At 40.6% G+C, this 14,061-nt stretch overlaps 1 protein-coding gene across 1 annotated transcript in view; it reads right to left on the bottom strand.

The window, feature by feature from the left end:
- The window catches only part of LOC136866830 (ATP-binding cassette sub-family C member 4-like), a 291,743-nt gene that overhangs the window by 37,299 nt on the left and 240,383 nt on the right, over positions 1–14,061 (bottom strand). The window contains exon 22 of the mRNA XM_068226857.1: positions 3,303–3,476. Coding sequence (XP_068082958.1) covers positions 3,303–3,476 — 174 coding nt within the window. The remainder of the gene's footprint in view (positions 1–3,302; positions 3,477–14,061) is intronic.

The following is a 14,061-nucleotide window of genomic DNA, read 5'->3' as shown; positions in this document are numbered from 1 at the left end:
TACTGGAGCATTCTGGAGATAATGACTGACTGGGAAAGAGCAAGAACAAAGGCTTAATTAAACCTTTGTGGAGGAAATGCCTCATAAATTCATTAAAGAGGTATCAATGGCAGCAAAGGCGGAGAAGATGGTACGGTGGAGCTGGCGAAGGAGGCAATCTACTGTCCACTGTTATAATGGGCAGAGGGCATGACATTTCCACATGTCAGTTAAAATGTACTTCAGGGCTAACAACCTTGAGAGTTAACAACCGTTACCCACTAGGGTGACCCCACATATATACTTGTTGGACTCAACGTGAAGAGAAATATTAACAAAAATATTATCCCAAGTGGTAACCAATCCACACCCCCAGTCATGATGGGGCAAGCAGGTTATCGGATTCTGGGGAGCCTGCACCTTCATGTACTCCACCACTACTGCCCTCACATAAACAGCAACAGAAAAAGCACCTAGCTACAGTGAACATAAACTCCGTGTTAAAGGTAGGTAAACTCAAACACACCCTTGATGTTCTGGAAAAGTATAACATCAAGGTAGCAGCACTACAAGAGACTCGGTTCACAGATGAAGATGTAATGGAAACCCAAAGATACCGGATCTATAAAGGGAAACCGGGTAAGATGGTGATGAAGACAGTTCCACACCTATGTACTGGCTTTGCTGTACACCATAGAATGTTCGACTGTATATTAGAATTCATCTCGCCCAATGGCAGAATCTCCTCACTATCCTTCAGGTCCCACAAAAGAGCGTACGCCATAGTTAACTTCCATGCACCCACAAACGACACCAATAGGAAAGATCTGGAAGCAGTAGAGTATTACTGGAACACCCTTGAAGAGACCTTAGACCAGATCCCAAATCACCACACCGCCATACTCATGGGCGACTTCAACGCACAAGTTGGTAGGAGAAGAAATACCGCAAGATAGTAGGCAGTTACCCAGCCCACAAAAGGACCAACAGAAATGGCGAGTGACTCATAGACCTTTGTGACAAATACAATCTGGTCTTAAAATCAACCGCGTTCAAGCGATTGCCTAAGAAGGCCATGACCTGGAAGAGTCCAAATCACATGCTGGGTGTATTTCAGTTAGACCATGTGGCTATTGACAGGAGATGCCACAGGTAAATACAGAACGTCAAGGTCTTGAGAGGAGCCAACCTCGACTCTGACCACTGTCTCTCTCTATGAAAGACCAACCTACAACCCTTGAGGAGAGCACCCAAAACCCCAAAGGTCTTGAGGATACCTAGGTTCAACACCCAACGGCTGAACGATGAGGATTGTGACTTCCAGACCACCCTTGAGAAGAATGCACAGAAATGAGGGTGGCCTACGCTACAAAAGGCTCTACTGGATGCCTCTCAAGAAACCATCCCTGCTTCATCCAGCAAAGGCAAGCACCCCTGGTGGACCACAGAGTGTGATCAAGCTATAGAGGAAAGGCACAGAGCCTGGATCAAGTGGAGTCAGCACTAGGATGAACCCAACCATCAGGCTTTCATTGCGCAAAGAAAAATAACAGCGAGACCTACAAGATCATCTCTACAGCCCTGCTAACTAGAGTCACCAAACAGCTGGACTCCCAACTAAGTGAATACCAGGCTGGTTTCCACATCAGTAAGTCCTGCAATGAGCAGATACAAAACCACAAGACCATCTTCACATATAGGAGCCAGAGGGGACAAACCTGGGTAGCCATTAGGGTGGATTTCCAAAAGGCATGCAATTCAGTAGATAGACAGACCCTCTTCACTACCCTGTGGGAACTAGGCCTAGATGAGAAGACCACCAGACAGGTCAAAGCTACCTTGACGAACACCACCTCCAAAGTTACGTTCGGGGGGTGAGCTCTCTGAGAGCTTTCTCATCCGGACAGGGAGATGGTCTCTCTTGCATCCTCTTCAACTGTGCACTAGAGAAAATCACCAGGGAATGGACTGCCATATTGCCATCAGAAGCAGGACTGAAGCTTGCTGATGATCTCACCCTGCTGGCCAACAGCATGAAAGAGGCTACTCACCAACTACAGAGCCTCTAGAGTATTGCAGCAAAAACCAGCTTGAAGGTAAACCCACAGAAGACAGAGTTTATCACTAATATAAAGCAGGCTCCTTTTACAATCCCACTAGGAAACAACATCGTAAGTAAAGTTCCTGCAGTCAAGTACTTAAGAGAATGGATCTCAGTAACAAGCGAGAGCGATGCTTTGGCCATAGACATCAGGTGCACCAAGTTAGAGAGGGCTTATCATTCCTGTAAAAGCATCTACCACTCCAAGAACCTAAAGCTGAAGTACTACAACTCTGTAGTAAGACCCTCTGTACTTTACACCTCTGAGTGCCTGTTGATGACTCAAAAGGGCCCACTCAGGAAACTAGAACTTAAAGAGAGGAAGATCTTGAGGAGGATACTAGGACCCATAACAGAAGAGGATGGCACCTACAGGATCAGGCACAACAACGAACTCCACGAACATCAGGAAGACATAATCACATGTATGAGGAAAAGGCGATGGACTTTCAATGGGTATATGAGCCGCCTGAAACCCTGCAGGCTCACCAACAGAATCCTCACAGTGACAAGTAGGGGAAGTTCTTCCAAGACCAAGTGGATCACCTCAGTAAAATTAGACCAAGAGGAACTAGAGATCCCATTAGAGACCATAAGAGAACCGATCTCAGTACCACCAGGCCATCCTACAGGGAGTCTTCCCACTGTCCCTCACAAGCAAAAAGAGTACAGGGACCACCAGACCTAAGTGGACGGATGGAAGGAAGCAGGCACTCAGCCAGAAAATGAAAGTGTACTGGGACAAGAAAAAGCAGAAGACCTTAGCCAAGAGTCAAGACGAGACCTGTGGTCCCTAGTAGGCCAAAATGAACAATAATAATAATTATTATTATTTTAGGTCCCACTAACCACCATTACAGTGTTTGGAAATGCTAACATAGACGTTACAATGTATACTATTAAAGTTATTAAAATTCACTTTCACTTTACGATTTGTTCATTACACATGTCAGTCAGGTCCTTATTTCTTTTGGATCTTATTTCTATAAAAAATTCTTTGAATTAGGCTTAGACTCACCTTATATGGACCATATAAATTTTGGATCATTTTGTTCTTTGGACTACTTTATACTGGGCCTTAGAGCATGCCCATTTTGTTGTGTAGATAATTGCTGTTGGACCTTTTAGCTGTTAGGATTATATACACTGGACTTTATCTCTGTTAATGATGATTTGAGCCATTCAGCCCAGCTGAAGGAAGTTAGTAAGTGGATTATTTTACCTGGAATGGATTCCAGAGCTGATTCACTTTCAACAGCTGTATACTCTAGAATCCTCTCCACAGATGTCATTTGAGAGGCAACTTCTCCAAATTGTTTTATCACATACTGGAACATTCCGGAGATAATGATTGACTGGGAAAGAGCAAGACCAACATTCCCTCCAGTTAATGAATCTGAATAACAAAGAATATTTCAAAAATATGTTATAAATCCTGTATTGGTGATAACCTCCTGCTATCTTATCATTATTTAACATTTATTCACATTAGTCACAAAATGTCAAATTAATGATGTACTATGAATACTACTCACTAAACACAAAGTAAATGCTAAAATTGGGGGTCATTTGTTGCAATGAGTGAGAAAACACAGGGGAACTGCGAACACCATCGCTATTATCAATGTTCACAACAAAGAAACAACAAGAGTATAAAGAAATGAAAATCTGTTTAGTGTTAGACCTATATTCATTTCATTTGTATTCATTTACTAGCAAATGTACCCGTGCTTCACTACGGTATTCTATATTGTATACGGATATCTAAGTAAATTTCTGTACATGCAGTGAATAACATGTTTTTTTAATTCCATGTCTCTGAGCGTTATCTGAGAAACAGCATAGGGAGGTCCACTTACGTTGCTTCTAATGTAAAGAGCGAGTTGCGGAGTTGTGACGATAACGGCAGGTCCACTAACCTACTGCCATTCGCAATCGATTTGGGAATATTCATTATAATCGTAATCTATAACCTTCATTTCCGTATTGACGAATTGCACAATTAAAAATAGGAGAGGATTTCCACCAATCAATACTTATTTATTGCATATATTAAGCTACAGGACCGGTTTCGACCTCATATACAAGGTCATCTTCAGCTGAACCATACATACATATTTATATAATGAAGCTTTGATTAAGATTGTGTTGTTAAAGGAATGCTATATGATGATGATGTACATTTAGTCACATACAAATGGGGCAAGTCTTAGCGTGAACTGGCATATATGTCATTCTGTACAATATTGCAACTGTATGTCTAAAATATTATGTTGAAGGTCTTAAAATTAGTGTATAAAATATGTCTTTACTTAAACTAATATATATATGTACAAGATAAATACAATATATAAAAACACTTCATGCATATGAACATTCGTTCTTGCTTGTTGGTCAATACATCGACTAACTTCGAAGTGTACAACTGTAAATAAGACTTAAATACGAAAGTTAGTCGATGTATTGACCAACAGGCAAGAACGAATGTTCATATGCATGAAGTGTTTTTATCAGCAGCTGAAGTGTACAACTGTAAATAAGACTTAAATACGAAAGTTAGTCGATGTATTGACCAACAAGCAAGAACGAATGTTCATATGCATGAAGTGCTTTTATATATTGTATTTATCTTGTACATATATATATATACATATTGTACCCGTAAAAATGTGTTCATATCTTTAAGGCTCTTGATATTAAATGAACGAGCATGATTCTTAATCACGGGAGTGGCTTTATCATTGGAGCTGGTACAGAGAGAGGTATAGTCATCAATTTGAGAGATTATTTTGATAAATTGAGTTTATTGATCATCAAAAGCAAGTTCATATCACCTTCATACAGCAGCATGGAAGTGTCGTGGCTGGTTGGTACCTCCAAGTCCTGGGATGGTGCTGGACATCGACTGGGCAGGGACCACACCTGCTCGGATGAGAAGTTCTGGAATGTCTGGAGGTTCTGGAAATGTCTCGACGTTCTGGAAGCCTCGACGTTCTGGAATGTCTCGAAGATTGGCACAAGTTCTGGGGTTCGATTCGAGACGTAATTCACACCTGAATTTCCTGCACGGCACTCCACACATTCAGGGAACTGTCTGAACAGATATTACCTTTTAATTATGGTTACTGCACTCTAAATATTAAATCAAAACGTTCTGGAATAATCACTCGAAGAACAAGTACTGGTAGAAATGCAAGTTAAGTCAGAATGTTCTAGAGGATTACTGTCACTGCAGTCCTAAATGCATAGCTCTGAAGGTTTAAAGCATATTGGCAATGAACTGAATAAGTAGAACTCAGAAACTGTCCTGTTGCATTAATAAGCGAAGTGAATAGCCATTAAAGAAAATAATATTCGAAAGAGAAAGTCTGACTTCATAAATTATGGATCACTCAAAATACTGGAAAGTTCTAGGCTTTCGGGAAATGCGATATGCGTATTCCGAATTGTCACAGTCTTTAAGAATCAAAACATAAGTCTGTGCAGCACTTGGAAAGCATTGCATATTTCACAATTAAACGTAATGTTGAATGTCCCCTAAGTTCAATGTTCCAGAAATTGATTCAAAAATATAAGTTCGAATAAGTTCGAAACGTAAGTTCAATGCGATACACAACACACGTGAAAATTCAATCGTCGTCGACTAAGTAAGTCCTTATGTGGCACTTCAAAAAAAAAAGTTCCAGTGTATAGAAATAACAAAGTTCCAACGTGCCGAAATGTTAAAGTCCCAACATGACACTCGAAGAAAATAAAGTTCCAACGTGTCGAAATGTTAAAGTCCCAACACGACACTCGAAGAAAATAAAGTTCCGATGACAATGTTCCAGTATGTCACCTTAGGAAAATAATAAAGTCTTATCGCGACACTTGGCGAAAATAACTAAGTTCCAATGAGACGCTTCAGAAAAAAAACAAAGTTCTTATATGGCACTTTAAGAAAATGTCAAAGTCCAATCATGACACACGAAAAAAACAAAGTCCCAATGCGTCAATATGACTAAGTTCCAATACGATGCTCTCAAAAGTAAAGTCCCATTCAGGCACTTCAAGAATATGACAAAGTCTTGATATAACACTTAGAGAAAATACCGAACTTGGATTTCGCAGACTGTCGACTAGAAGTTCGACACGCACAACACTTCTCTCGTCACCCGTGTCACAGAGACGGCGGAGTGACAGACACTGAATTCGTAGGTCAGGTGGGCCTCCTTTTATACACGTTCGCATGGAAGTATCTAGAACTTGGGTACTATCTACCCTTATAACTTCTATAATACTCGGTGGATTTTCTTGAAATCTGAAGAGATGATGTCCATTGTAGAGGCTTTTAAGTTGGCAATGTCAAAATAGCGATAGATTAGCTCAAAAATGTACTTTTGAGGACGAGCTGGATCATTACCATATATGGTAGCAGATAGCTGGCTTACGGCGGCCACGTCACTCGCTGGGTACGTCACTGCGTTCGGCGGGCTGCCTACCTTCCAACTCGCGCAAAGTTCAACAAACATACTTCGAACTTTTCTCGTAGCGGTGTTCCCGGTACAATATATATAAGTTAGTTTAAGTAAAGACATATTTTATACACTAATTTTAAGACCTTCAACATAATATTTTAGACATACAGTTGCAATATTGTACAGAATGTCATATACGCCAGTTCACGCTAAGACTTGCCCCATTTGTATGTGACTAAATGTACATCATCATCATCATCATCATACAGCATTCCTTTAACAACACAATCTTAATCAAAGCTTCATTATATAAAAATGTATGTATGGTTCAGCTGAAGATGACCTTGTATATGAGGTCGAAACCGGTCCTGTAGCTTAATATATGCAATAAATAAGTATTGATTGGTGGAAATCCTCTCCTATTTTTAATTGTGCTATTCATTATAATGACGGGCCCTATTGCCTGCTGCGCAGTCACAATATATTTGGGGAGTTTTCGTTGCAATGACAGGCCCCATTTCCTACTTCCAGACAGATAACAATCGAGGAATTTTTATTATAATCGCAGGCACCTTCCCTACAGCCAGTCAAAATTGAGTTGTGCTGTTATCAATATAATGACAGGCCCCTTTTCCTAATGCCAGTCACACCGAGTTGGTAAGTTTCCATTATGATAGCAGGCCACTATGGCTAACGTCAAGCATATTTTAGATGGGCAAATTTGTTTATAATGGCCAGCACCCCAGCCCAATACCAAACACAATCGGTTCTGGGAGTTTTAAAAAAAATTGCATGTTCCCTAGCCTTCTGCCAGTCAAATCGAGAAGGAAAATATTTATTATAATGGTACGCAGGAGTTGGAGATAGACCCCATTCATACTGCCATTTTAAGTCAATGTGGGGAGTACTGATTACAATAGCAGATGCCCTCCTGCTGAGAGTCATTATCAGTTTGTAAAGTATTAATTACAAAGGCACACAAACTCTTTCTGGATCGCTACAAATCGATTTCAATGAATAAATGGATCGACATATGAAAGTAAGTGCATTTTTACCTTCATTTGAAGATTGACTGCTCTAAAAGGTACACTATATCGACAAAAGGATTGTAGGCCTACGATGCGACGCCATATAACTGTCTAAATGGCTGGTCATATGATATGTTCTCGTATCTTATCTATTTTTGGGTAAGATTGAGTTAGAACATTGAATACGGTGAAAATTTTGGTAAAGTTCTCTCACATTGAATTACTCTTCGGACACATATGTGACAACTACAAACATAGAATTTGGTACACATATAGCTACTGCATGGGCCAAGGTTCAGGTAGAAGTTGATGATTCTGTCTTTTGGATAAGTGAATCAAACTAACAATTATACGTGCAAAAAGTGCAAAAAATACGTACAATCCAGAAATACAGTCAAATTTAACGTATAAGGGATAGAGATACGACAAAAAGTCATTGGACCAAAGTTGTAGATCACTCCAAATTCAACAGAGAATGTGCCATCCGTTTTGTGATACGACTTACCGTTTAGCCACCAAATACCTCAAAAGGAAGGTCTGCACCGTCTTTAAAATTGCCTCCATATTTCGATATTTTTGGGGGGTAAAAAATAAACATTTTTAACATCTCGTAATTTTTCCGTCGATTACAGGCTAAAAGCTATAATTTTGCTCAATTTCAATTTTCTAGCTCGTCTGACAGATTTTGCCACCATCTTAATATGGGGGAGAGGATTAGAAATTAGGACCTTCAGGAGACTTTTAAGCCCATGAAACCTATAGGTTATCATTTAGGATAAATATATCCGACTGCATTCTTATGCTGAGCCCCAAATTTGAGACTCCCATCGAGGCCCCTCAGGGTAATTTGAAAATTTTCTATTTTTCTTGGGTTCCTGAAGTCACCAGCTTCTCTGGTACCAAGTTTTAAGTTTCTAGGGTGCCTGGAAGTGCCTCATTAATTCACGTCTATTTTAATTTTTATACCTTAACTTATATATACAGTAACTACATATATAGATCGTTCCAAACCGACTTTCATTTATTAATATGGATTATATTTAACCCCGTTCCCTATGGGTTCTAGGGGTATCCTGCCCCAACAGTATATTTTCCAGATAGTAGGTAATATTTGTACGCCTCCCACCCCAAAGCGGGTCGAACTTGTACTTTAAAAATATCCTGAGTGACACTATTCATCTCAGCAAGCCCGAAAAGTATGGATTCGACACTTTCGATTATTTTAATATATCACTAACAAATCACCCCCCATCGCGACCACAAAATCTATAGATTGGTCACTATTTTGGATTATTTTTATATATCACTCCCCCTCGGACCCCCACTCCAAAGGGGATTGAAGTTGGACTTTAAAAATTTTTGGAGTGTTATTATTCATCTCAGCGACCCCGAAATCAATGGATTCGACACTATTATTGATTATTTTTATATATCACTGCCCCCTCGCCCCCCATCACGAAGGGGGCTGACTTGGACTTTTAAAAGATCCGGCGTATCGCTTTTCATGTCAGCGAACCCGAAAACTATGTATTCGACATTACTTCCTATTAATTTTATATATAAACTCCCCTGACCCCCCACACCTAAGGGTGCTAGGGATGGCTTACCCCCACAGTGCTCATCTCCAGATGGTAAGTTATGAGTGTACTAAATTTCTTTGATTTTTCTCCAGGGTTTAGGAGGAGATGTGTCATTTACATACATACAAACATTCATTTTTATATATATAGATATTTTTACGAATCTTTCATCTATTTTAGTCATTGTCATATGGGAACAAACATCTTACCTCAGAAGGCAACTTGATATATTTGGAGTGTACAGACCGGGAAAGGGTAGCACTGACACGGATTCAGAATTATTAAGATAATCAGCTATGTAGGAAACGACATGGAAAGAAATGTGATTGTAGCGGGAAAGATAAGTATTGGAAATGTGGTGTTTTAATGTTCAGATCTGAATTTACCAGATGTCAATTGGGAAGGAAATGTGGATGACAGGAAGCATAACCAACAAATGGCAAATAAGTTAATATGGGAAGGACAGTTGATTCAGAAAGTGATGGAACCAACCAGAGGAAAAAATATCCTGGATGTGGTGCTGATAAAACCAGATGAGCTCTGTAGAGAAACTGAAGTAATAGATGGTATTAGTGATCATGAAGCTGTTTTTGTCATAGTTAAAAATAAATATGATAGAAAGGAAGGTCTTAAAAGTAGGACTATTAGGCAGTACCATATGGCTGATAAAGCAGGCATGAGGCAGTTTCTAAAAAGTAACTATGATCGGTGGAAAACGGTAAATAAAAATGTAAACAGATGGGTTTAAATAAATTGTTGAGGAATGCGAAAACAGGTTTGTACCTTCAAGGGTGGTAAGGAATGATAAAGACCCACCTTATTATAATCTATCTATCTATCTATATACAGGTATATATAAATGTCATTGTATGTATGTGTGTATGTATGTATGTATTAAATCTCCTCCTAAACCACTGGAACGATTTACACCAAACTTGGTACACTTACGACCTAGTACCAGGAGACAAACCGCGTGGGGGTAAGACACCCCAAGTACCCTTGGGGGCGGTGGGGCGAGGGGGGTCACATATAAAAATACACGAAAATAGTGTCCAATTCATCATTTTGGGCTTCACTGAGATGAATAGTGATACTCCCAAATTTTTCCAAGTCCAAATTCACACCCCTTTTGGGAGGGGGGCGAGGGGGAAGTGATATATCAAAGTAATAGGAAATGGTGTCGAATCCAACCTTTTCGCAGTCGCTGAGATGAATAGTGACACTCCGGATTTCTTTTGACAAACCGCGTGGAGGTAAGACAACCCATGTACCCTTAGGTGCGGGGGGCGCAAGGGGGTTACATATAAAATATTCGAAAACAATGTCAAATCCATATTTTTTATGGTTGCTGAGATAAATAATGACATACCGGAATTTTTTAAAGTCCAAATTCTGCCCCCTATGGGGTGGGGGCGGGGGGGGCGAGGGGTCACATATAAAAATATATGAAAATAGTGTCGAATCCATCATTTTTGGATTCACTGAGATGAATAGTGATACTCCCGAATTTTTCCAAGTCCAAATTCAGTCCCCTTTTGGGTGGGGGCGAGGGGGAAGTGATACATCAAAGTAATAGGAAATGGTGTCGAAACCATCCTTTTCAGGATCGCTGAGATGAATAGTGACGCTCTGGATTTCTTTTGATAAACCGCGTGGAAGTAAGACACCTTGCGGGGGGGCGCAAGGGGGGTGACATATAAAATATTCGAAAACAGTGTCGAATCCATACTTTTTATGGTCGCTGAGATAAATAGTGACAACCCAAATTTTTTGAAGTCCAACTTCTGCCCCCTTTGGTGTGGGGGCAGGGGGCGAGGGGGCCACTTATAAAAATATACGAAAATAGTGTCGAATCCATCATTTTTGGATTCACTGAGATGAATAGTGATACTCCCGAATTTTTCCAAGTCCAAATTCAGCTCCCTTTTGGGCGGGGGGCGAGTGGAAGTGATATGCCAATATAATCGAAAATAGTGTCGAATCCATCCTTTTCGGGGCCGCTGAGATGAATAGTGACACTCCGGATTTCTTTTGACAAACCACGTCGGGTAAGACACCCCATGTACCCATAGGGGTGGTGGGGGGCGAGGGGAGGGGTGACACATAAAATATCGACAATAGTGTCAAATCCATACTTTTCATGGTCGCTGAAATGAATCATGACACCCTGGAATTTTTAAAGTCCATTTTCAGCCCCCTTTGGAGTGGGGAACGAGGGGGAGTGATATATCAAAATAATCGAAAATAGGGTTGGATCCATCCTTTTCGGGGTCGCTGAGATGAATAGTGACACTCCGGATTTTTTGAAAAACCACGTTGGGGTAAGACACCCAAAGTACCCTTAGGGTGATGGGGTCACATATAAAAATATACGAAAATAGTGTCGAATCCATTGTTTCCAGATTCCTTGAGATGGATAGTGGTACTCCGGAATTTTTCCAAGTCCAAATTCAGCCCCTTTTGCTTGGGGGCGAGGGGGGAGTTATATATCAAAATAATAGAAAATAATGTCGAATCCATCCTTTCCGGGGTCGCTGAGATGAATAGTGACACTCCAGATTTTTTTGACAAACCGCGTTGGGGAAAGACACCCGAAGTACCCTTAGGGAGGGGGGCGACATTTAAAAATATTCGAAAATAGTGTCCAATCCATACTTTTCGGGGTCGCTGAGATGAATACTGACACTTTGGAATTTTGAAAGACCAAATTCAGCCCCCTTTGGGGTGGGGGCAAAGGGGAGTAAGATATCAAAATAACTGAAAGTCTCGAATCCATCCTTTTTGGGGTCGCTGAGATGAATAGTAACACTCCGGATTTCTTTTGACAAACCGCATGGGGGAGGACACCCCATGTACTCTTAGGGGCGGGGGAGGGGCGAGTGGGGTCACATATCAAAATATACAAAAATAGTGTCGAATCCATCATTTTCGGATTTGGTGAGATGAATAGTGATACTATGGAATTTTTCCAAGTCCAAATTCGGCCCCCTTTTAGGTGGGGGCGAGGGGGGAGTGATACATCAAAGTAATAGGAAATACTGTCGAATCCGTCCTTTTCGGGTTCACTGAAATGAATAATGACACTTTGGATTTCTTTTGACAAACCGCGTGGGGTAAGACAACCATGTACCCATAGGGGTGGGGGGGGGCGAGGGGTGTCACATATAAAAAGATACGAAAATAGTGTCGAATCCATTGTTTTCGGATTCGCTGAGATGAATAGTGATACTACAGAATTTTTCCAAGTCCAAATTCAGCCCCGTTTTGCATGGGGGGTGAGGAGGGAGTGATATATCAAAGTAATAGGAAATAGTGTTGAATCCATCCTTTTTGGGGTCGCTGAGATGAATAGCGACACACCGGATTTCTTTTGACAAACCACGTGGGGGTAAGTCACCCCATGTACCCATAGGGGGTAGCAAGGGGGGTGACATATAAAATATTCAAAAATAGTGTCGAATCCATACTTTTTATGGTCACTGAGATGAATAGTGATATTCCAGAATTTTTTAAAGTCGAAGTTCTGCCGCCTTTGGGGTGGGGGTCGAGGGGGGAGTGATAAATCAAAATAACCGAAAATGGGGTCGAATCCATCCTTTTCGGGGTCGCTGAGATGAATATTGACACTCCGGATTACTTTCGACAAACCGCGTGGGGGTAAGACACCACCACGTACCCATTGAGGCGGGGTGGGCGAGGGAATGACATAAAATTTTTGAAAAAGTGTCGAATCCATACTTTTCGTGGTTGTTGAGATGAATAGTGAGACTCCAGATTTTTTATAAGTCCAAATTCAGCTCCTCTGGGGTGGGGGCAAGGCGGTAGTTATACATAAAAATTGTCAAAAATAATGTTGAAACCACATTTTTCGGGGTCATTGAGATGAATAGCGGCACTCCGAATTTTTAGTATCATGAGACAAACCATGTGGGGGTTAGGCAGCCAACCTACCCTTAGGGGTAGGGGGCCAGGGAGTGACATATAAAAATCATCAAAAGTAGTGTTGAATCCATACTTTTCGCTGTCGCTGAGATGAATAGTGACACGCCGGAAATTTATCATGTAAAATTTTAGCCTCCTTCCGGGTGGGGGAACGATGGGGGAATGATATATAAAAATAATCGAAAATTGTGTCAAATCCATGCATTTCTATTTATTAATTTCCTTTTTGCTAATTTGCTTTACGTCGTACCGACACAGATATGTCTTATGGCGATGATGGGATAGGAAAGGCCTAGGAATTGGAAGGAAGCGCCCGTGGCTTTAATTAAGATACAGCCATACATTTCGAGGTCGCTGAGATGAATAATCACACTCTGGTTGTCGTTGTTCAGCCCCTATCAGCATGGATATTAGAAGGGGTGGAAAGGAAAATGTTCAAAATGACCAAAAATACGGATGTATTTTTCATCCAGCATAGCCCTCATATAAAATTGGTACACATATGACTTGATATCTGAAAAAAATACTGTTGGGGTAAAACACCTCTAGCACACCTTGGGGAGACAGTGAAATATAAAAATAAATGATTTTTTACTGATATTAATGTCTAATACTTTCTTTACAAGGTCACAGAGTTGATCTGTGACACTCTGGATGGTTAAGTCATACTTCAGCCGCAATCAGTATGGAGGTTGAGAGGGGGTGAAAATTAATGTAAATATAACGGATATTATAGATGTACTGCATGTGGGTATGTTCCAGAATTGCTCTCAATGAAACTTGGTACACATATGACTTACCATCTTAGAAAAAATACTATGGTGATGAAGAATCACAGCCTCCACTAGATGTGGGAAATGAGAGGGGCTGACATACAAATTACTCGAAAATTAAATAATCTAAAACTTGAAACCAGACACATCTAAATAACTCTAAAACTACATAACAGGTCATAAAATCAATATCTCAAAAAA

The sequence above is a fragment of the Anabrus simplex genome, chromosome 3 (assembly GCF_040414725.1).
Source record: "Anabrus simplex isolate iqAnaSimp1 chromosome 3, ASM4041472v1, whole genome shotgun sequence".
Lineage (NCBI taxonomy): Eukaryota > Metazoa > Arthropoda > Insecta > Orthoptera > Tettigoniidae > Anabrus > Anabrus simplex.
This window is presented reverse-complemented; position numbering and strand designations above follow the sequence as displayed.